This window comes from Schistocerca piceifrons, chromosome 1, assembly GCF_021461385.2.
Source record: "Schistocerca piceifrons isolate TAMUIC-IGC-003096 chromosome 1, iqSchPice1.1, whole genome shotgun sequence".
Classification (NCBI taxonomy): domain Eukaryota; kingdom Metazoa; phylum Arthropoda; class Insecta; order Orthoptera; family Acrididae; genus Schistocerca; species Schistocerca piceifrons.
This window is the reverse complement of record NC_060138.1, coordinates 1,090,413,947-1,090,438,364: the sequence shown is the minus strand read 5'-3', so window position 1 is coordinate 1,090,438,364 and position 24,418 is coordinate 1,090,413,947. Positions and strand designations below refer to the sequence as shown.

The window sequence follows — 24,418 nt, the reverse complement described above, 5'->3', positions numbered from 1 at the left end:
CAGTTAGTCCTGGGCAGTTGTTATTATTTCCATTGATTTATCACCAATAGCCATATCAAACACTAATGAATCTCTTCATCTTTTAATATGGAATATGTTGAATTTATTTACATTCAGTATCAACTGCCGGTCCCTTACTCAATCTTCTTCTTTCACAGAACTCTCATCATCTTGTGTAAGATACAGAAAAAGGCAGAAATTACTAGCACCCAAATCAGGGCAATGAGAGGGTAAGGAAACTTTTCCTGGGAACTGCTGATATCAGTGATTTTGTGCTATGGTTGTGGTAAGCAATCTTACAGCAACAATTCCATACAGAATGTTGCAAATTCCAGATCTGGAACAACATTATTATCTTGTCATTTCTTTTTCATTGCTGTATCAATCATCCTCCCCTTCCTCTGTATGGCCACACAGGTTTAGCTTTTCTGTGGTTTCCCTAATTCACATAAGGCACCTAACAAAGGAGGTCTTTTGAAAAGGATATACAGCCAGTTTACTTCCTCAACCTGCTGCAGTTCGAGTTTGTGCTCTTGTCACAAATGATATCAGGGTGCTAAACTCTAAATCTTTCTTGCTTCTTTTGAGCATCAAAAATTAGTATAAAAAAGAGAAAAACCTTTGTTTGTTATATCTTCAGTTTGTCAATCCTTGAATGTGCATTTTATCACAAAACTATACAAATTACTGACTTATTCTGCTTCAACAATCAAAGAAGAAGTTTACCACATTGTGCTCTTCATTTCTGATGCCTGCTGGCTTTCCATTGTTCCCTATGAGGTAAGTTTTTAAATTTGTGACAAGTTGTGCGTGCAAATTGTGACAAGTTGTGCTTGCAATGTAGAGGATGTTATTTTATAATTGGCTAGTGTGTGTGTGTGTGTGTGTGTGTGTGTGTGTGTGTATGTGTATGTGTGTGTGAAGTTCATTACATGATAATACCACTCGAAGTGCTTCAAATGTGAGCTTCACCGCGCTACCTATCTACTCTTTTTAAACCTACTTTTTCTGTCATCACAGCTTCAGTACACTAGACTCCTGCCTGCTCAACATACTTTTACTATGCTGCAAAAAAAGGAAAGGTTGTGTATTATGGAGCTAGTGTAAACTATAGATGTCCCACCACCTGCAGAACCATCTTTTTTGTACAAAACAGGTAGCTACTTTTGTGAGCAGAGGAAGCTTCTATCCTAGGTTAGAAGTAATCATTAAGAACCCCCCAAAGGAAATATGTTTTGCAGAGAGAAAACTACTTGAAATCTTTTATCTCAGAGAGAATATTTAATTAGTGTGAGCTTTTATATTATTTACTTCAATAAGCCCTATTGCCAATCCGTTCCACTTACACAGTAATGCATGTTTTTCAGATTCTTCGTCATGGTGTATCACAGTAATTTTCTATGCAAATTGTACACAACTGTTAATTATTCTCTTGTTCCCCCTTTTTTATGTAATAGTGTCATAGATTGTTCTTTTTCTTTGCTTCCTTTTCACATTGGCATGCTCTGTACACAGCCATCAAGAAGTTCAGAGGTTCATATGACACAGATAAAATTTTAAAATTGTTGTCTTCCTGTATTTTGTAGCATGATGTTGAAAATGTAGAATTTGAAATCTGTTGCAGAGGAAAAGTGATCTTCGACTGTAGAATTTCCATGAAATTACAGTTGTGGCTAAGTACTGCCCTGCATGCAGGATTCCAGACTTAGAGACATTAATGCAGCCCAGAACTGTTCAGTACATGCGTTATGTGTATAAACAGTGAAACTCGAGTGCTTTCCATTTTCAGTGGAGGAGTAGCAATAATTATGTGGAGCTTGTGAGACTCTGATTGTTGGTGAAGGAATACATGGTGTGAATACATGAGATTTTGCGCAATATTCTGCAAGATTACATTTGCCATTGTTAGTGTCAAGACTGTGTGTGTGCTTGTGCTGTCTCTGCACTCAATTAAGATACCACAGAAACTTCATGGTAAAGAATATCAGGAGAAGGTGACAACAGTACAAAGTTATTTGTGATAATATAATTTTTGTGCATTTTTATTTACCCTTACAAGTAGCCTTTGAATTGTGTATGTAATATGTTTTAATAAAATGTGTCATCAAGTGTGTGTGTGTGATATATATTTATTACTGTGTAACTGGGTACTTTACTTGCCTACCCCAATGTGGTAATGTCTTATCTACTGAATATCAACACTATTCATGCATGAGAAAATAATGGTTGTGATTTTGTTTCTGAATATCTTGGCTGCCATTGTTAAATGTTGCTTTCTCAGTATAGTTTTCAGTTTCTTTTTGCCCCTTCTTATCGAAGACAGCAAACAAAGCCCAACAAAAGTTAAAAATTTTATTTTCGTGATTACTATTATTGTTGTTTATCCATACACAGAAAAGTAGCTTTGTTTGTCAGATATTGATGGTCTGACTTCGTGTGTCTACCTATGTCGTTTTGTAACTGTTTCCTTAAATTAAAATTGTAGTATTAGAAGAGTGGAAACAAAAAAGATACAATAAAATTATTAAACAAGCTACACCAGAAGATAAATTTGAGAGCACTGTCAGCAGATTACAAAAATAGCAAACTTTGAAGGTAAGGTGTCAAAGGAAGGAAGAGAGGACGAGAGCATCTAATAATAGGGATGACGCCTGCTCATTAAATGAAGACTGATATTTATGTTTATTGTCCAACTATATTTCACTGTTGATAGGGAATTGGGCATCAAACTGGGTAAAAACTCTAATCACATTTAAGTCATTCTTGAAGGTTACAAAATGTAGTTTAAATGAACAATATGCAAATGGTATTATGAGCACAGGAAACAGAATAGAAAAGAAGTTGTTAGGAATCTGCTGAAGTATGGTGATATAGCAAGCAGATGATAAAGGGTAAGGGCTCAGTGGGTGCAAAAATTTGTGTTTGGTGTTATTAAAGGTAAAGAAGGGGAAAATGTATGTGAAAAAGTTTACTGATTTTGGGCTTGTAGGAGACTGGCATTTATCAATATTAAATAGATTACTCAGTGTTGCCAGTCTGGCATTGCAAAAGCTACCAAAAATATAAGATTAGTACACAACTGTTCATTACTCCTCGTTCTCAGTCTTATTAAAAAAAAGTATGTATCCTCTAAGAATTGTTTGAATTTCTTACCTTCAATTAGCTTTTTATTTTGTGTTTAAAAGAACACGCTATTCTACCAATTGAAAGACTGTAACTTTATGTCATATATTTCAGAATAACTTCTGTGTTGTACAGTAACAGTGACTATTAGAATTTCTTCATGTAATTGGTGCTGTGGTTAAGATATAGCACTTGTATTCAGGAGGAGAGAAGGCACAATCGCTGTCCAACCATCCTGCCTTAAGTTCCACAAAAATCATTTGAGTAAATACGTGAGCAGTTCCTTGAAAAGGTTCACGACCATCCATGTCTAATCTGAACTTGTGCTTTGGCTTTCTTGACGTCATTGCAACAGGACGTTAGAGTCTGACCATTCATCTATTTAACAGTTGTACAGAAACTGAGTCTTTGGATTTGTGAGGCACTTTCTTACAAATTGAGGTACAATATGTGATCGAAAGTATTTGGACACATGGCTGAAAATGACTTAAAAGTTTGTGGCACCCTCCATCAGTAATGTTGGAATTCAGTATGTTGTTGGTCCACCCTTAGCCTTGATGACAGCTACCACTCTTGCAGGCATACATTCAATCAGGTGCTGGAAGGTTTCTTGGGGAATGGCAGCCCATTCTTCACAGAGTGCTGCACCGAGGAGAGGTATCAATGTCAGTCGCTGAGGCCTGGCATGAAATCAGTGTTCCAAAGTATCCCAAAGGTGTTCTATAGGATTCAAGTCAGGACTGTGTAAAGGCCAGTACATTGCAAGCACGTTATTGTCGTGTAACCACTCTGCCACAGGCCGTGCATTATGAACAGGTGCTCAATTGTATTGAAAGATGCAATAGCCATCCCTGAATTGCTCTTCAACAGTGGGAAGCAGGAAGGTGCTTAAAACATCAATGTAGGGCTGTGCTGTGATAGTGCCACACAAAACAATAAGGGGTGCAAGCCTTCTCCATGAAAAACACAACCACGCCATAACACCACCACCTCCGAATTTCACTTTTTGCACTACACACACTGGCAGATGACGTTCACCAGGCATTCACCATACCAACATCCTGCCATCGGATTGCCACATTGTGTATCGTGATTCATCACTCCACACAATGTTTTTCCACTGTTCAATCATTCGCTCCTTACACCAAGCAAGGGCAACGTTTGGCATTTACCAGCATGATGTGTGGCTTATGAACAGCCGCTCGACTGTGAAATCCAAGTTTTCTCACCTCCCGCCTAACTGTCATAGTACTTGCAGTGGATCCTGATGCGGTTTGGAATTCCTGTGTGATGGTCTGGATAGATGTCTGCCTTTTACACATTACAATCCTCTTCAACTGTTGGCGGTCTGTCAGTCAGCAAACGAGGTCGGCATGTATGCTTTTGCACTGTACGTGTCCCTTCACGTTTCCACTTCACTATCACATTGGAAACAGTTGACTTAGAGATGTTTAGGAGTGTGGAAATCTCATGTACAGACATATGACACAAGTGACACCCAATCACCTGACCACATTTGAAGTCCATGAGTTCAGCAGAGCACCCCATTCTGCTCTCTCTCGATGTCTAATATGGAGTACCTGGCAGTAGGTGGCAGCACAATGCACCTAATATGAAAAACATATGTTTTTGGGGGTGTCCGGACACTTTTGATCACATAGTGTATGTAATGGACGAGGCACGTTGCTTCATAAATTTTCCAAGTGATGCAGATCCGTTTAATGAAACTATATTTACGTGTTCTGCCTTAATGGTACAGTATGAACACACATTTCTTTCACAATCGGGATTTTGTTCCCAAGCATCCACAGGTGGTAGGACAAGACCCATGCTTCTAGTACTATTGAGTGGGGTCGTTAGGAGTGGGAAGAGCCGGCCATCACATACTTCCAACAGTTTCATCAATAACACACTCACCATATCAGAGCAACAGATGCACTCCTCTGCTGTGCAGTACATAATTATAAAATTTCTTGCTTTTCAAGGAGTTCAAGTGACAGAAATTTTCCAGGGATTGGCTGCACATTTCGATGTTCAAACATTGCTGAGGATGCGTGTGTTTGCCTGGCATAACGAGTTCAAATGAGATCATGTGGAAAATCAACAACACAATCACCTTCCTTGGACCCACATTACAGACGAAAATATTTGTGCACTTTGAGGTGATTCTTGTAGGCGATCAGTACGAGAGAATATCAGAAATTGCAGAATAGTCCAGGATAAGTTACGTGAGCTGTCACCCAATCATCACATATGACCTACAGTGTCGTAAAGCGTGTTCCAGATGGCTTCCTCACGTTTTTACTGAAAATCAGAAGTTGAGATGATTGGGAGTCTGTCAGTGGCTTAAAGCAAGGTTTGTGAAACAAGGTGATGCATTTTTTAGGTGGATAGTCACCTGCGATGAAACGTGGGTCCACCACTACACTCTCGAATCCAAACAAGCCAGTAAGGAGTGATGGAGGAAATAGGAGGGAGCCGCAGTGAAAGCCAAGACTCTATTGTCAACTGACAACGTTCTTTTAGCCTTTTTTTTCAGCCACTAGTCATTTTGCTCATTATTGTTTTGCATGAGCAACTCTCAATCAAGTGCTGCTTACTACTGTGAGCTGTTGATGGTGAGGGATTCATGTCACTGCAAAAGACAAGACCAACTAATTCGACAGGTCATCCCCCTCTATGACAATGCCGGACCCCATACTGCAGCTCTAGCAGTCTCCAAACCACAGGAAAGGCACTGGACTCAACTTCATAATCCTCCTCACAGCCCAGACTTACAGCCCTGGGCTTTCAGTTTGTTTGGACCGCTTGAAGATACTCTAGGAGGGTACCAATTTAAAGATGATGAGGGCGTGGAGGAATTCGTGTCAGTTGGATCCTTACAAAATCAGCATCATTCTACGATGCTACGATAAGAAACCCTTCGTTCTCACGGGCAAAAATTTATTTCTAAAGTGGGAAACTGTGAAAAAATAAATTGTAACTGCCTTTTGTTTCTCAATAAATGAATTTTTTTAAAGTTAAATACCATTTATATTTGATTCACGCTCATAAGATGGCCATGATTTTAATCAGTTTTGTCTTGATGCTACCATTTTGTGTGTCTAAGATTGCAGACAAAATGGTGAGAGCACATTAAGTGCACAAAATGGACCCCCTGCTCTCTCTAACTGTTAGAGAAATCCCATGAGTTTTATAGTGAATGCCTTACTCATTGTCCAAAATTATATTTGTTCGCAACATTTTGGTCATGATTTAGGTTGATTTCCAAAATAAGTTTTATAATGAGACCTCTTTGTAGGATAGAGTGAATGTTGCACTCTCTATTCTCCATTGTATTTCCTGTTTGCTGTCTGGAATGTTTTATGTAGCCTGTCAGACAAGAAGTTGATCTGTGTGGAATAGCCCTCAGGCAAGAAACTGAAAAGTATCCTACATTAAGCATAGCTTGTAATGTTCCAGAATCCTTTGCCATTTTTGAGAAACTTAGTTTTCTAGTTATTTTATTCTCTAAAAGTGAGTTAAAAATTTCAGAAATTCAGTTATGTCATATACGAATGTTTTGAGCTGTTCTTTTGCGGGAGTGTCACCTGCCCACCTCCTTGAATCCACACCTGGGACTCTTCTGGCAGCTGACATTTTGATTCTTTTGCCACCAGTCAATTGTGTTGTTAAATAACAATAGCAAAAGTGTCCTACTAGTATGGATGCACTTTAACAAGCAAGTGTAACCATACTGACTAATTGCCTTTGAAATATGTTTTTAATGCAGATTCTGCTGAAAACAAATGTATATGATCACTTTATCTATTTCTGCAAGCTGAATGTAAAAGTGTACTCTTGTACAAGATCAGCTTTTTTACATTTTTGAGAGGGGAAACTTCCTCAGAGTTCTCAGTGATTGCTGCAATTCTAGTGTAGAGTTAGCAATTATGCCAGTATAACTTTTGATGAACCAGCATATTGATAGGAGACATATTTCTGGTGGCCCAGTCAGGTTGGCAATTCCAGACTGATGATTCTGGTTGGAGACAAACAATGAGCTCATCTAAGACCATTTGTCAAAGTACCTAGTGAAGACATTTTGACCAGTTATTAAAATTTTCCACAATAAAAAAACAATAGTCAACCTGGCCGGACACTTCCATATAAATATTTTAATAATGCTGGTGTTTTTGTAACTGAAGTAATTGCATTTTCAAAAATTCTCTGTTGTGTCGATAAAAAGTTACACAGAAACTGATTTTATCGGCAGTACTTGGACAAGAAATTTTTGTTCTACAGTAGTCACATTAATTGAGAGTCACAAATAGAGATTTTGTAACATGCATGGAAGCATTATGAACCTGAACAGTAAAAAATAATTGATGTATAGAATAACAGTTATTTGTGAGCTAAGACACTTGACCATTGTATTGCTTTCCTAAAATAACAAAATGATCTTTCTTGTTCCTGTGCGCATTATTTCAATGCAGAACAGGTTATTTTTTAAATGCTTCAGTGCACTATGTCCCCAGCATCTTTTCTGTTAGAGCAAATCCAAAAAGTTGCAACAAGATTGCATCAGGAATCAAAAGCCAATGTGTGATGATTAGTTAATTCTCAGAGCTTCAGGTTACTAAATAAATTGATGTATAAACCATACTGGGACTTAATAATTGATGCTTACGTGGATAGAATGTTCCACAAGACATCATAAAACTACATTTGGAGGATCACGTCAGTGAAAACAAATAACCAGATACACAATTATTTTTTTATGAACATTGTTAGGCCTCATTTAAAAATTTGATGGAATGTGGTAGCACATTTGACATATTGATTTTTCAACATAAACTTTGACTCTAAATATTAAATTACACCAAAGTATTTCATGGCATGTGTAAACAGTCCTGTTCTGCCATTATTTCCAGATGATGTTTGTTTTCCATGTGCAAATGAAAACTGAAAGATTAATTGGATACTACGAAAAGTAGTGAACTTGTATATCTGTACCAAAAATAACACTGTAAAACTGTTGTCTGTACATTGAAAATATTAGCCAAAAACTGATAGCAGATGATGTAGGAAGTTTAATAGAATATAGCAAGACTATCATTAAAAAATTAGTTTGTCTGTTTGAACTTGCTAATCTCCAAGACGACTAGGCGAATTTTCACTGGGTTTTCACAGGTATCTTGAGCATAGCTTGGGGCAACATATAGGCTTTATTTCATCAAAATCAAATCATGGAAAAAGTATATATTGATTTAAAGTTTTAGGGTCTGCTTAGCTTTGTAGTTCAGATGTTCACCTCAGCAACACGATCCTCATATCATAGTACACCAAAGAAACAAAAGATGTCACTGTTAGTTTCATAGCATACCAAGTGTCACTGACAGGATTAAGCTCTGCTGTCTTATATTTGCAAATACAAACCAATATAGAATTTACATGGTAGCATAAAATATACAGATTTACTGGTTTCACTTTATGTATTAAAAACTTAACAAAACCATTTTGTTTCTTTCGATTGTTTTATTTACATTTTACTTCTTAACTAGGAAGAACAAATTTATTGAGTTTGCTTTGTGGTTTGCGTGCCTATTTATTACATTACAATTTTGTTTTGATTGTGAATAAAAATGCCTAGAAAACTGTTAAGTCTTTCTCAGTATACTAAAACACGTAAAAGACTAGGACTATGTGGTCTGAAGAATCCACTGAAGATAAAAGGCAAGACTTGCTGTGACTTGAGAACATCAGTCTTTAACCCGCTCTTTTGAAACTCCTTCCAAAAGCGAGGCACAGGTTAATCTGATTGAGTGCATCATGCATTTTCTTTCTCCTCTGCAATCTTCACTCAAAGAGAAAACTGCCGAAGTTCCCAATCTTCCTCAGTCTCTTGAAAGCAGCGGGAAATGAGATGCATGACTGAGTACTGATCATGAGCACCATAAATTGTCTTGCACCCCAAAAACTTTCACCGGCAGAGAATGCTGCCTAAGTTCTCAGCATGTTCTCAGAGTTGCTTCACAGTCTCTCAAAAGCAGTTAGCAATGGGTAGCGTGACTGAACACTAATCATGTGCACTAATCATTATCTTGCACCTCAGAAACATTTATGTTGTGTGGGGAGCTCTTAAGTAATGATCAAAATCATTACAATAGTGCTAGACCTTTAGAAAGTGATGATAACCAACACCGGTGTTGTTTAGAATTAGCCAGGGAGAAGTATGAATACACACGCCATGACTGTGAGAATTTTGCAGTGAATGCAAGGGATATAATAGATGGAATACAGTAGGCAGAGGCAGAAAAACAGTGCCAAGCTCGCATAGATGCTTATTGGCTTCAACACTCATTAAATAGAGAATCATTTTCATCTGTAGATTCAGAAGAATCTTAAGAAATAGTTGCTTGAACTGATAAAGAAAAAAGTGCATTTACATATAATCCTATGATTGATAGCAAGAGCACATATCTGGAAGAAGATAGTCAAATCCTTTCGCCTGGTAATTTGTGCCGTACAGTACTTCCAATTCTTCAGTTCTTCTGTTTATGGTGATAAAATGCAAACAACAACTCAGTGAAACTGTTAGCTTTGTGAAAGGGCTATGGTGATACATCAAAATGATCAAGCTTGAGAATTAACACGGCATACTTATTCATGTTGAAAGAAAAAATTGAAGAGTATATCTTTTGTAACAGAGGTATGGACTCTACCAATTATCCAATTAAATTTTTTAAACAGTGTTAATGCATCTGGCCTTCCGTCACACAAAATTCAGTTGAAAACAGGCATCCCAATTATTCTGCTTCAAAATTTAAGCCCACCGAAATGGTGTAATAGTACAAGCCTTAAAGTTACTTCTCTCCAACATAACATCATAGAAGTGGAAATTTTGATGGGAAATGGCACAGGTGAACGAGATTTTATACACTAAATCCTGGTTATTCGTAACAAATTCCCATTTGGCTTTAAATTTCTAAATTCCCAGTGTACTTACATTGTGCTATGACCATAAACAAAACAGAACGCCAGAGGTTGGATGTTGCAGACGTGGACATTAGTGTCAGTTGGTTTTCGCACGGCCAGTTGTGTGTGCGCCTCTCCCATGTTAGTGAAGCACGCAATCTCTTTGTTCGTGTCCCAATCATACTACTCCAAATGTTGTATACAAAGAAGCTTTATAAGAAAAAAATAATTTCCATTCCTATGAAGCCATTGGCACAGCTATAAATAAATACCACGGCAACTGTGGGTTTTTCAGCTAGTGCTGTCATAAGTGGTAAGTCTATTCAAGTGCTTTGCTGACTGAGCTATCCAAGCACAACTCTTGACTCTACCTCATGGTTTTACTTCCACCAGAACCTCCTCTCCTACCTTCCAAACTTCACAGAAAATCTCCTGCATACCTTGAAAGACTAGTCACTCCTGGAAGAAAGGATGTCTTGGAGAAATAGCTGCATCTTAGGAGTTTGCTCTGCAGCCAAGAGTGCGCTGATACGAGACTTCCTTGTAGATTAAAACTGTGCGTCAGATCTGGTTACTATATCATAAAAATAAACACCATTGCAATCTCCACTGATTGTTCTTTGTTACTTTAGAGAAAGAAACTCTTGGGAAAGTTGGAAGTGAAGCTCACTCAGACTGCAGGATGAGAGGGACTTGCCTGTTGTGAGAATGAAGGGAGGCAAAGACACCTTCTGCTTCATCTTTGACTTCCCTCGTTGTCACAACAGGTGAGTCACTCTTGTCCTGGGATTGGAGTAACCTTCCATTCTTCCTCACCTTCTGTGACCTGTCTCTCCACCTTAACCAAAAAAGCAGATAATAGCTCTGCAAGATAGGATAGTGTTGTGTACTATTATATGTGTGTGTCGGCAGTACTAAATTTTTCCTGCATTGCTGCCTCATAATTCTGAAGCGTAAGGTTGGTCAAATTTGAGACAAGGAAGCTGTAATGTCATTAGTACTGTCCCTGCTTTTAATCTGAACACTGTAGTTAGCAGCGAAAAGAATGGATTTTAAATTAAGGACTAATACTTTTTTCTCTTACAACGGACTGCATTACAGTAACTTTGTCATCTAAAATCAGTTAGATTAGAAGTGACAAAGGCTAGTGAATTACAAATATATGTTTAGAATAACTGAGTGATCTTCTACCATTCTGAAATAAAAGCTGTGTAATAAACTTTGCCAGTTGATAATTCCCAAACCATAGTTGCACTCAATCTCTTAAAATCAGAAAGACCTTATTCTGATCAAAGATCTGGTCAGATACCATGTAGGCAGGTACTTTCTTCAATGTATATCAGCAGGGTATCAAAGGTAAAGACAGAGGAGGATTAAATGAACACTGCTTGCAAAATCTATACTGAATATGTAGAGAAATCCCCCACCCCCTCACCACACATGTGCGCTGCCCCCCCCCCCCCCCCCCCTCCCAAACACACACACACACACACACACAGAGAGAGAGAGAGAGAGAGAGAGAGAGAGAGAGAGAGAGAGAGAGAGGAATATTATCATTCTTTTTATAAACAAATGTATTTCCAAATTCTTACTGTTAAGAGGCGCAACTCCCAATTCACAAAGTAGAAAAACACAAAAAGAAAAAGAGAAGTACTATGTTTAGGAACCATGAGTTCATTTTACGTTAAAGAAGGCAGGGGGAAAATAAAAGACTGCGGGTGTGATACTCACAGGGGTTCACTCAGAGCGTAAGGTATGAGGAAGTGGTGAGGTCAAGATAAAGGCTAAGGCTTGAAACTTTGTAGCTCCCTCTTAATCGGTTCTGAGAGACTCCTTTCCTATCTCTTGTCCTAACTTTTTCCCCACTTTGAAGAGGGAATCTTTACTTGATTTACTATTCTTTTTTTACTATGTTTTACTAACTCCGTTTAGAATTGTGGCTTCTAGAGTTAAGTACTTACTATCCCATCTGTATAGTAATTTAACACTTTTAACAGAATTTTCTATTCTATACAGTATTCCAAAATTAGTCACCACATCAATTTGGCTAAACATTTTTTATGTCTGTGTTCTTATATTGGTATCAATTGTTGTTGCAAAGCCCTTTCTATTTTGTTCAGTTGATCATAGATTAAATCATAGAGTGAATGCAGAGTTTTTTGTAATGACAATTGCTAATACCAAAATTGTGCCACACTAAATTTAAAACTGATGCTTTAGATGATGCTAGTCAGTATCCTAGTTGCCAAGAGAGAAAATATTTTTAACAGAACATGCACTGTTAACCTCCTCTTACTCACTTTGCTGAATTTGATAGTGTTGTGCAGTGACCAATTAGGATAGTATCTATGAGCATTTGTGACTCTGCCAGGATTGCAACAGTCATAATGGCTGTGAAGTGGAACAGGAACCACCACCAACTTTTTTTTTTTTAGTTACCTGTTTGCTACTGTTCTACTATCAGTAACATATAAGACTGCATTTTATGTATATTTTCAAAACCGTATTCTCGAAGAAGTTGCTTCTAAACTTAGCTTAACTTCTTATGCTGTGAAAGTACTAGCAGTATTCGTTGACGGTACAAAGAGTTTGTTCAACATTGCTCATGAGGTATGTGTGTAGGACAGTTGTTACCTCAGGGAAGCCATATTTATGGATTGAGTTACAATATGTAGATGAAACATTTAGCAGAAATGATTGTCTCTCCAGTGTAATTAAATCCACCCTAAATGGAAAATTAGACTAATAAACTATTTTTCATTTTACTGGAATGTATTCTAATGCACGAGGCATAGTATTCAACAACTTCATACCTAATTTGTAATTTTTTAAAAAAAATGACGACTTACTCATTAGTGTGACCATTGTTATTTTGTTTCTGTCAATGTTATTCCTCAGTAATAACTATTCCTTATTATATTGTTTTCCAGGGTGAGTAAGTTCATTTCAGACAACGTTTATTGCTGACAAGCTGCTAATATGTTGCTTAAAAAGAAAATCATTGTCTTGTATGGTATCTGAGCTGTTAGGAGACCCTTCCATAATGACAAAGTTTGTTTGTGCAGTAGCATATCTTTTGAGAATGAACACTCATCAACCAAAGAATATCAGTGAAACTATATTGAGTTTCGGAAACTGATCTCTTCATCCTACAAGCACCGCTCCTGCAAAAATGAAAAATCTATTGCAAGGTTCTTAATCTTTCATAGACTATGAGTAATAATGACTGACACAGTCTCATAGTTGACACCATGTAAAAAGTAACAGTGGTGGTAGTAGCTATATTTAGTTTTTGATCTATTAAGTGTTCCTCTTTATTTTAATAGTAAATTGTTATAAGATTCTTTGCATCAACTGCTTTAAAGCAACTGGGCCCGTAAGTGTTTTATTATAACATGTTGGGTAATTCCTTTTTTTATTTCTTGAGAGAGATTTCACAACTGTGTGAAAAATAATATAAAACAAGTTTCTGAGCAGGTTTTCCTTGCTTTCAGCTCATAATGCTGTATATATGCAGATAATATATATGCAAAATTGATTTAACCAAATATAAATTGTGTATCATTTGGCAATGTCAGTCAGATCTCTGTATCAAGAGAGATAGTGGGAATAACTTCAATTCACAGAGCAGCATAGCACAAGCAGCATCAGTCCTCGTTTCTGTGAAACAAATCATTTGCAGTAATCCAAAAAATTTCAATTAAGTGTGTTCTTCCAGATCAAGTTATCGGGAAAGTGATTGGCTGTCCTATTTAGTGGTGTCCTCTCCAGACTTTTCAAGGGGGAAAAAGGGAAATATTCAGACAAGTGCGGAATTTGGTGTTGTCCAATGATAATTTGTGTGAAAATTTTAAGTGTGAAAATTCGTTGATAAGTTTGAGCTCCTTTCTTTTCCTCGTATTTCTTTATGCAAAAATTGCTGTAACATAAGAACAGAGAAACTAGTGAAGTAAAAACTCAAAAACACTTTTATACTATATGTGTGGCTGTGAATGTGTATGGACTTAGAGGAGCAGGGAATTAATGAATAATTAATAAAATGACGGGTATTATGCCATGGTCGAATGGATTTCACATTTAAACCCAATGTTTCATCCCCATTTGTGGAGGACATTTTCAAGGGGGATTAAAGCTTCCTTGAGTGTCCAATTCCCACCCTGGCTCGCTACTGACTGCATGATAATTCCATTACATGCATGCTTCTGCACAGTGGCGTGACATCACATGTTTTGAATACTTGAGTGCAATTGGCCATTGTTGATTGTTGTCATCCACTGTTGCTATCGCCCCATGGTGGAAGACTCGAACACATCTTCTTCAGCACCAGAATCCAGATGTCATTCAATATCGTGCCCTCCTCCTTCCTTTTAAATTCCTGGGGTGTTTTACAGTCTCTGTGGCCCCTCTGTATAGCCTTTCGTGGTATCTGCTTGTGGTTGCCAGTACTTGAGTCCTCTGAAAATGAATATGGTGGTCTCTAGGCGGCAAAGCGTGTTCTGCAACAGATGATGTGGATGTGCCCATCTCCCCCCTTCTGCAATTATCCTTGTGCTCTTCTAGTCATTTCTTTTTGTTGTACCCTTGTACACCTCCCCACACCTACACAGAATCCTGTAAATTACTGCTTTTTTTCACCAGTTGGTGAGGGTCCTTGGCCTATTTTAGATCTTGTATCTTTCGGGTGAGTTTGTAGATTACTGCAGTGTTCCAAGTTTTCAAGATCTTTTCCTATGCGATCGGTAATATCCTTAATGAAAGCCTGAAAAACTATCAATTTCACAGGTACTTGTACATTGCACGGTGTTCTTAATACTTTTTTTAGCCCAATGGATGAATAATACATTGGTGAGATGTTTTAATTCTGTGTCAAGCAGCTCTGGTTCACAGATGTTCCTTGCTCTGTCCACCATCATTTTTATGTTGCCTCACTTTTGTTCTGGGTGGTCGTTCGAATCCATGTAGATAATGGTCTGTGTGCCCAAAACGTTTTATTAATTGTCACTTTTCTGGCCATGAAATTTTAGATTTTACAATTAAAGAATAATCTTTATCAAACTAAAACAACTTCTTTGCTGTGAAATAAAAACAGAACCAAAATAAAGGCAGTCATTCAAAGGGCCATATCTGTGTAATCAAAATCTGCTGCTCGGTAACATTAAATACTGTATTACTTCACCTGTGTATTGCATCGTTCTTCAATCTTCCTTGACATGATGTCCATAAGATGTTCGAGATGTTGCTGCTGAAGCATATGCCAATCTTTGATCATGACCCTCCTTATGTCACATCCAGTGTATGAGACCTTTTCCTCATTGCAAATTTCACTTGGTCCAAAACATGTTCAGTCAGGTTCATGCCAGCAGATACCATATTGCATTCCATTCGGTTGATTCCTGTCTCCTGAAGGAAGGTGTTCATGGGGTGGACTTGTGACCTTTTCCTCCCTGCAAATTTCAGCTGGTCCGAAACATCTTCAGTCAGGTTCACGTCAGCAGATACCACATGCCATTCCATTTGGTTTATTCCTGCCTGCTGAAGGAAGGTGTTCATGGGATGGGCTTGTGTGCTGATAGGATTAGTGTCTTGAAAGACAAACCCATAACTGAAATGGTGACTATAGCACTGGACAATAGGTTAGATGATCCTGTCCCAATATTGCACAGCTCTTGAATTACCCTCAATAGTGATAGAGGCATTTAACTTCTGCACAATACTGACCCATACCGTGAATGATGCTCCTCCCTGCTGAAACTGTGGAACTTCATGCCTGTGATCTGCATTGGTACCTGGCTGTCTCCACACTCTATTGCAATAATCATCAGGTATCAGACAAATTCTACGCTCACTATGAAGAGAATGTAACGTCTGTGACCCATGTTCCAGTCCACGTATTTCCTTGTCCATTTTTTTCACGCAGCACAGTATCAGCTGAGCTGGGGTGGAGATTGTGGGAGGGGGGGGCACACTATTGTTTAAATTTGACACCTGGAGGCCAAATTAATAGTGCCTGGTCAATACAGCCTTCCCAGTTGCCTCCAAAAATGAAATTTACAGTTACAATGCATTATCTTCTGGGTATTTACGAACCTTCATTTGTAGGTAACAGTCATCAGTTGACTACAAGGCAATTCTTCATGTTTAGTTTTTCATTATAGTGGTTGAATGTTTGAATAACGTAACTATGATGTACACCAATTCAAGAGCAACTCACTAAGCTGTCAAAACTACTTGCTATAAAGCAACAAGGTTCTTATGGTCTAAAGTTGAAATGACCCTTCAAGGCATGTTGACAGACTGAACACTGTACACTAGCCAATTTCACGGCTCACAGTGGAGATGCAGCACACACTACTAAACTGCACTGAGAATATAGATGAAGAATGCAGGTGTACTTTGGCATCCAATATATATGTGGCATTCAAAGCTATTTCCTATAATTGTTAGAAGGATAGAGATGTATGGAGGATGAAATATGGGAAAAAATCTGCTTGACTGCAGTATATGTTGTGCCATAGTAGTTTGTTTTCTAATAGCTTCATAATATTTGCGTGCTCTGCTATGTTCAAAAATTTTGCTAAGTACATATTTTTCTATCTTTTCCACCAATTGGACAAACTGCGAAATACAGAAGATCCTCTTGAATAAAATGTTCTTAGGTTTCCAACCATATCATTGGTTACAATGCCATGAGCTTTTGACTGAGCACTTGTTGGTCATGTTCATGTGGAATGACTGCTGATGAGCTGCTGGCCTTATATATTCTAGCTGCAGGCTGTGACATCATGGTGCTCATGGCATCAATATTTAAGGGTATGTGTCGACTCCCTATTCGCTGCACCTGTTTCAACCTCGTGATCACTGGCTACCAGACCGCACTGAGGGGCAGGCTCTGTTAAGAGTGATATAGGTGATTTTTGTTCCAATGACTTCTTTAATTACACATTCCAGAATCCTAAGCCACGACAGAAGTTTTATCAGATTTGATCTGGTACCATTTTCTAGACAGTGCTCAGCTAAAGCTGATGTTTCAGTGTAGCTTGGGTGATAAAAACTGATGTGCTTTCCTGCTTTTTTTCTGCAGCCCACACTGTTTGACATAAGATTGACCTGATTTGCAAGGCATTTTGTAAATCTGGTTCAAGTAATTGCAGGATTTTTGTCACAGGCCTGAAGATTGTTTTGATTTTGTGTTTTTTCAACAGACTGCATTGTTCACCTAATACGTGAAGTGATCTCTAGAAAGAATTACTATAAGACCACCAATGGATGAGCAGGAAAAGAAACTTGTGCTTTTTCCATTCCATGAATCTATGTTGGGCAAGAAAAGACACATGCTGAAAAGATGCAAAGTCAAGTCAATCTTAAAGTCTGTAACAAAAATCCAACAATTACTGAGACCATTTAAAGATGCTGTAGGTCTCTGAACATCTCAGTCATACAAGGTACCTTGCAAATGTGGACTGTCTTATTTCAGACAAACAGTTCCCACTGTGGAACAGTGCAGAAAGGAACAGGAGAGTTTTTATTGCTATGCTATATCAAAAAATACGCTTTGCTGAGCATGCTCTACAAAACAGTAACCAGATCACATTTGACAAAACTCTGTCATAGCTCACACTAACAGCTTCTTGTATTGTGTAATTAAAGAGTTCATTGAAATAAAAGTCATTGATGACATCCCTAATAGAGAGACAGTGGCCTGGGGGTCAGTGCAGCATGGGATCCAGTGATTGCAAGGTTGAAGTAGCCGCAGTGACTGCAGAGTCAAAGTATGCGCATATATGAAGGTGCCATGAGCAGTAGTGACATTGCAGCCAGCAGCTTGAGTATATAAGAGTGTGCCAGCAGCCTATCAGCAGTCACTCCAGTTGACAATGGCCAAGGAGTGCTTGGTTGAAAGCACGTGGCATTTTAATCACTTGACGCGGCTAGATACCCATGGACATTTTATTCATTGTTACCACTGCGAGATTGTGCAATCCTACAAGAGTTCTTAACTTTCAGCAACAAACAACAAACTAAACGTTTGCTGCTCTTGTTTGAGATACAACTAAATGCTTGTTTATTTCACAGAGTGTTTATAAAGTCACTTATCATTTTCTAGTTGAACACTATGTAATGGACTATAAACAACATGAACATACATTGAAATATTTCTTGATACAAATTTAGAGCACTTCAGAATCATGACCCTGCAGATTTAAGCAAATGTCCCATCAGTCTACGTAGCTCGAAATACACTTAACTAACACAGGAAGCGTTATTTATTCCACACCTGCTAAACTGTGGTTTTTCAATTATTGATGATTTGATTATCTCCAGATGGAAAACTCCACTAATGTCAAATGAGTTGAGCAGAGAGCCAAAGTCTTGGCAGTGCGGGACCAATCCATCTCTCAGGGAAAGTGGCATTAAGGAGCTCTGGACACAGTTGGTCAGCAACAACAGCTGTACTTTCTTCTATTATGTACATTCTTTGATATTACCTGCAAAAAGATTCAAAAATTTTAACTTTAAGACAGGAATGGTAAGGAACTTTATAAACCACCTGTATTAAGTACTCTGCCCGATGCAGCACTCTGTTGAACTCTGATCATCAAGTTTGCTCAACTGCATCCTTTTAGAGTCTGATGTTCTCGCTGAAAGATCATCAAGTTTGCTCAACTGCATCCTTTTAGAGTCTGATGTTCTCACTGAAAATGTAGTTCTGCAGTTTGTTGTTTGTTAATTGACTACATTTTGCATCTCCTTCTAGATAATTATCGAACAAAACTTACTGAGTATACTGTTGTTTTTCTAGATGAATTTTGTGGTTAGTTACACATTTTTGCATGTCATTGTGTCTTGCAAAAATAAATAAAAAAAATATTGTGCAGATTCCTAGCAAAAGTAAGAATATAAAATTTGCATTGCCCATTAACATTTACTTTTGATAGATAAATAGCCTTGTCTCGAATAACACGTATCGCTGAGAAGCTAAGACATAGGATTTCCATTCAGCAGAAGGGTTAAAAATCCCCATCCAGCCCTCCAAATTTAAGTCTTGCATGGTTTCCTTAAATTTATTAAGGTACATGCCAAATTGGTTCCTTTGAAATGGACACAGTCTTCCCCATTTGTGTCTTATCCAAGCTTGTGACCTGTCTCTTGTTGTCAGTGTGATGTTTAATCTTCCTTCTTTTTCCAAATATCTCTATGATTTTGTATATGGTTTTGGCATTAAGTACTATGTTCACACCACTACATTTAATACATATATGAAAAACAAATTTTTTACAAATATTTGCATTTTGTCAAAAGAACCATGAGATTTTTGTCTATTGGGGGTATTTATTAGGATATGACTCTATCGTTTTGAAGCTCCTTCTATTTACAAGTATCTTGCTTCGCTGGTTCACGGTTGTCACCTACAATAATGTTGTGGAAGTTGCACAGTGTTTCGACAAGACAGCTGCTTGTCGTCTTCAGGTGCTTACTGACATGTTGCTGCAATGGCTCAAACAATATGTCTCCTGACTTGCAAGAAAAGCACAGGCACCAAGGGTCTAGGCTATTATGTCTTCGTAAACAAATCATAGAGCATGGCAACATCCAGTGCCCTCTGCCGGACAAATGGGCCATGGGCTTCTCATTTGTGCCGCGGGAAAAGCGCAGCCAGAAATAGGGGTCCAGCATGTGTGCGGGCGGTGTGTTAGTGCACAGTTTAAGTGTGCGGACTTTGATTCTCCGCCTGTGTTGACTCGGATTCGTTCGTCTGCAACAGATGGTGCCTTAGTACCACAGTGCTGGTTCCCATACCTTGCTGAGTTGAAATCCTGTGTCTCTATTGATCAGGTTGTTTCTTTTATGAATTTCGACTGCTTCTTTAATGATGGAGTCCCAGTATGTGGAAGCAGATGAAAGGATCTTTGTCTCTCCGTATTTTCATGCTGTGTCCCTTGTCAAGGCAGTGTTCAGCCACAGCAGACTCTTCTGGCTGACCCAGTCTGGTGTGACGTCTGTGTTCAGCACATCTATCCTTAACCGTGTGACACGTCTGACCGATGTCTGATTTCCCACACTGGCGGGGATTTTATATATCCCGGATCTACCTAGACCTATGTTGTCTTTAACAGAAACCAGCATAGTTTGCACTCTCACTGGAGTGCGGAAGACACATTTTATTTGAAGGTTTTTTTTTAACAGTCTGCCAATCTTAAGGGACACACCACCAACATACAGTAGAAGAGCACTGGTGGTACTAAGGTATTGTCTGCCGCAGACAAATGAATCCGAGTCAACACAGACAGAGAATCAAAGTCCACACACTTAAACTGGGTGCCCACATGCACACTGGGTGGGTCGCTGTTTACACCTGGGCTTTTCTCTTGTCGCGACTGAGAAGCCTGTGGCCCGTTTGTTGGGCAGAGGGCACTGGATGTCACTGTGCTCTATGATTTGTCTACGATGACGTTATAGCCTCAACCCTTGGTTCCTGCACTTTTCTAGTGAGCCAATATGTATATTGGCAAGCCATTGCAGCAACACATCAGTAAGCACCTGAATATGATGAGCAGCTGTCTCATCGAAATATTGTGCAGCTTCCATGACATTATCCTGCGAGATGCCCGTGAACCAATAAAGCAGTTACTACATTGGAAAAATCTTAAACAGTACAATTATCTTGATCCAGTTCACCTAACCATGAAATTACTGAGTTGAAGAGATAAAAAAAAATCTAGCCATTACTTACCTTCAGGTGGATGCAAGAGTTTTAGTTCTCCCCTTTCCAATTTCTCCTCATCAGTTTCTCTTTTCTGTCTGAAGAAGAAACCTTGAGCATGTGTCAGCAATACTAGGAATTGTGCCTCCTGAAGACTAAGTGCTGCCTAGCTTTTTCATCTCTGTTGTTTTAATAGATTTCTGAATTAAGTTTTCCATTTTCTACAGTTCAAATACCCAGTGAGCTATGCAGTTAACAACTCTAATGTTGAATACATCTCGGAGGCATTGAGTAGAATTCTGAAGTTCTCTCTCTCTCTCTCTCTCTCTCTCTCTCTCTCTCTCTGTTTTCCTCCTCTAAGGTAAAGGAAGTTGCAGCATACATTGCCACAGAATCACCCTTGTCTGAACCAATGTTATCGTTCATTTTTATTGTTCATATTTTCCCCTCACATCAGAAAAATAGATGTGTGCTGATTTATGGAACAGTTCAGCATACTGTAAGCCTAGTGTAAATCTTGTGGTGAAGCTTAGTTTTCTTCGCATTCTTTGCTACCTCCAAGATGGAACAATATCACCCGCTGTATCTTCAACTACTTGCACCCCTACGCAAAATGAATGATCTGATAATGTAATTGCCTCCATTATATGGGATGTGTTGACATGACAATTATCCCATTGCCTGTTCTCATTGCCGGCCGGAGTGACCATGCGGTTCTAGGCGCTACAGTCTGGAGCCGAGCGACCCCTATGGTCGCAGGTTCAAATCCTGCCTCGGGCATGGATGTGTGTGATGTCCTTAGGTTAGTTAGGTTTAATTAGTTCTAAGTTCTAGGCGACCGATGACCTCAGAAGTTAAGTCGCATAGTGCTCAGAGCCATTTTCAACCTGTTCTCATTTCATCTATGCGGTTCAATTATTCATTGTCTGTTCTAGTTATCAGTTTTCATAATACCTCTTTGCCTTCAGAGATTACACTAGCTTAGCAGAAGGTGCAATCAGCATCCAAATAGCAATATAATGTTACATTATGTTAACTTTGGTTTGTGGTTTCAGACAGTCCTTTGAACATGTTGGGATTGGGACAGATGTCCACCAGATTCTGATAAAGTAAGCCAGTTGCAGTCAGAGAGGAAACAGGATGACGATACATGTGTTTTCATTATTCAAGCTGTTTAATCAGAATCTTTTGATCAACATTCTGGGTACAAGGTGTCAGATGAATTTTGTACAATTACATAGTTGATGCTAGCTACACCAAAAAAACTGATTAATATAAACAAAAGATATCAAACAGTGGTAACTCCAGGTTGGAATATCAACGTTGTAGGAAATGATAGATTGCTGCTCACCATATAGGTGACATGTTAAGTTGGAGACAGGCACAGTTGAAAGACACTGATGTGACAGCTGCATTCTGGTCCAAGCTGCTGGAGTTGGCGATCCTGTGTGTGCAAGGTGTGCTTGCTTGTGTGAATGAATGGTGTGTTTTTCTTTTTCTGATGGAGGCTGTGAACGGAAGCTTATGTGTAAGTATCTTTTAATTGTGCCTGTCTGCAACTTACTATGTCATCTTTACGCTAAGTAGCAATCAATCTTCTCTTATATTGTTACATGAAAGATTTGTAAGCTGAGGAAAAATTATTTTCAGAATAATCATCTTCAGGTTTCTTTTCTTTTATTATTTATTTATTCGTTTCACCCTCTAAGGAGCTTTCTTGTTCTTCTTCTCTTCCCAAAACGTCCTCATCCTTTCACTATGGGTCTGTCGTCTTTCTTGTGTCCATGCATTTTTCAATTTCAGATTCTTTTCCGACAGGTTTTTGGTTGTGAACTTATGAGAGTTGATTTTCTGTCTGTATGCAGCCTGTGTGGTTTTTTAGTGGGTCTGTGAGGTCATTTTGGGTTTCTGTTAGCCAGCACGCCCTGGTTTGGCAAGTTCCTTTGATGATAAGGAAGATTTTCTTGGTCATTCTAGAGGTGTCCAGTCTTGCTAAATGTCCGTAGAATCTCAATCATCTTTTTTGTGGTAACTGACTTGAAATCTGCAGTACTTGAGTACAGTTCTTCAGAGCTTTTGTGCATCCAGATACCATCTTGAATCTTGGGTCCAAATATTTTCCTGAATATTTGCCTTTCCATTTTGTCAATGTCCTAGATGTTGATGGTTAATGATGATGTTTCAGTTGCGTAGAGCACTTCTTCAAGAGTTGAGCACTTCTTCAAGAGTTGGCTGTATGATAGTGATAAAAGTTTGGCTTGGATGGACAGCGATTTCTTATTGTATGTGTTCCAGGTCATTGTATAAGCTTTATGTAATTTTTCTGCTCGTGTTTTGTGAGCTACTTTTTCGTTGCCAGTGTTGCTGATCATTTTGCCCAAGTACTTGAAGTACTTAACTTGTTTGATGTCACATATTTTGTTGCAAGTGGTTTCAGATTTGAACTTTTGGAGTCCATGAATTGTGTTTTCTCGTAAGAAATTTGGAGACCAGTTTTGATGGCAACCTCATGGAGTTTCTCGATGGCATGTTTGGCTTCCTTGGGAGTCCGTGTAATTATTGCTAGGTCATCAGCAAGAGCAAGGCATTTTATGTTGATTTGTTTGTCCTTTGTTCCCTGATTTATTCCAGGTATTTCTTTCTCCCACGTCTTGATAATCTTGTCCAGTATCAGGTTAAAGAGGAGTGGGGACAACCCATCACCCTGTCTCATTGTTGTCATAATTTGAAAAGGTTCAGAAATTTCTTCCATGAATTTTACTTTTGAGATTGTCTGTTGAAGTCTGCTCAATTAATGAAGTAGTTTTGTTATCTACACCATATTCATGAAGTGAAGTGTATTGAACAGACTGGTGCAGTGAATCGAGTCATATGCTTTCTTGAAATCTACGAAGCTGACTAATTGACTACTGCGCCATTTGACTGACGGTGTTCCAGTATCATCTTCAGGTTCCAGATCTGTTCTGTGCAGAATCGATGTAGGTGGAAGCCTTCCTGATATTCACCGATTATATGTTCTGTCTGTTGTTCTAATCTGGTGAGAAGAGCACGTGAGAGCCCTTTGTAAGCGACTGGTAGGAGTGAAATGCCTCGATAGTTGTTGGGATCATTCTTGTTGCCCTTTTTGTGTAGAGGGTGAATCAAAGCAGTTTTCCAATCTGCTGATATGAGTCCACTTTCCCATTATTTGCAATGATAGTTTTTAAGTCTGTCAATCAACAGTTCACCTCCAATCTTGAACATTTCGGCAATTACACCGTCTTCCACTGGAGCTTTGTTGTTTTTAAGATATCTTGTGTCTCCTCATGCGTAGGTGGAGTTGAATCCTGGTTTGGGGTCGCAACATGGAAGTCAAGTTTGTCTACTGATGGTTCACAGTTGTGTAACTTCCCGAAACGCTGTTTTAGGATTTCACAGTTGGCCTTTGTGTTCTTCTCAAGTGTTCCATCACGGTGCCGAAAACAAAAACAGAGAGTGGGTGGCTTGAAGGTGCTAGTTCTTCCCTAAATGTCCTATAAAAGTTCCTTGTGTTGTTTCTTTTAAAATCATTATCAATTTCCTCTAATTGTTTGTGATGATACGTGCGTTTAATTTGTCTGATGGTTTTGGATGTTTTCTTCTGTGTTTCCAAAAAGT

At 38.6% G+C, this 24,418-nt stretch overlaps 1 protein-coding gene across 1 annotated transcript in view; it reads left to right on the top strand.

The window, feature by feature from the left end:
* The window catches only part of LOC124775033, a 118,944-nt gene extending 116,831 nt beyond the window's left edge, over positions 1–2,113 (top strand). Inside the window, exon 5 of the mRNA XM_047249808.1 lies at positions 1,625–2,113. Within this exon, the coding sequence (XP_047105764.1) occupies positions 1,625–1,648 (24 nt within the window). The 3' untranslated portion in view covers positions 1,649–2,113. The remainder of the gene's footprint in view (positions 1–1,624) is intronic.
* Positions 2,114–24,418: the final 22,305 nt, after the last annotated feature.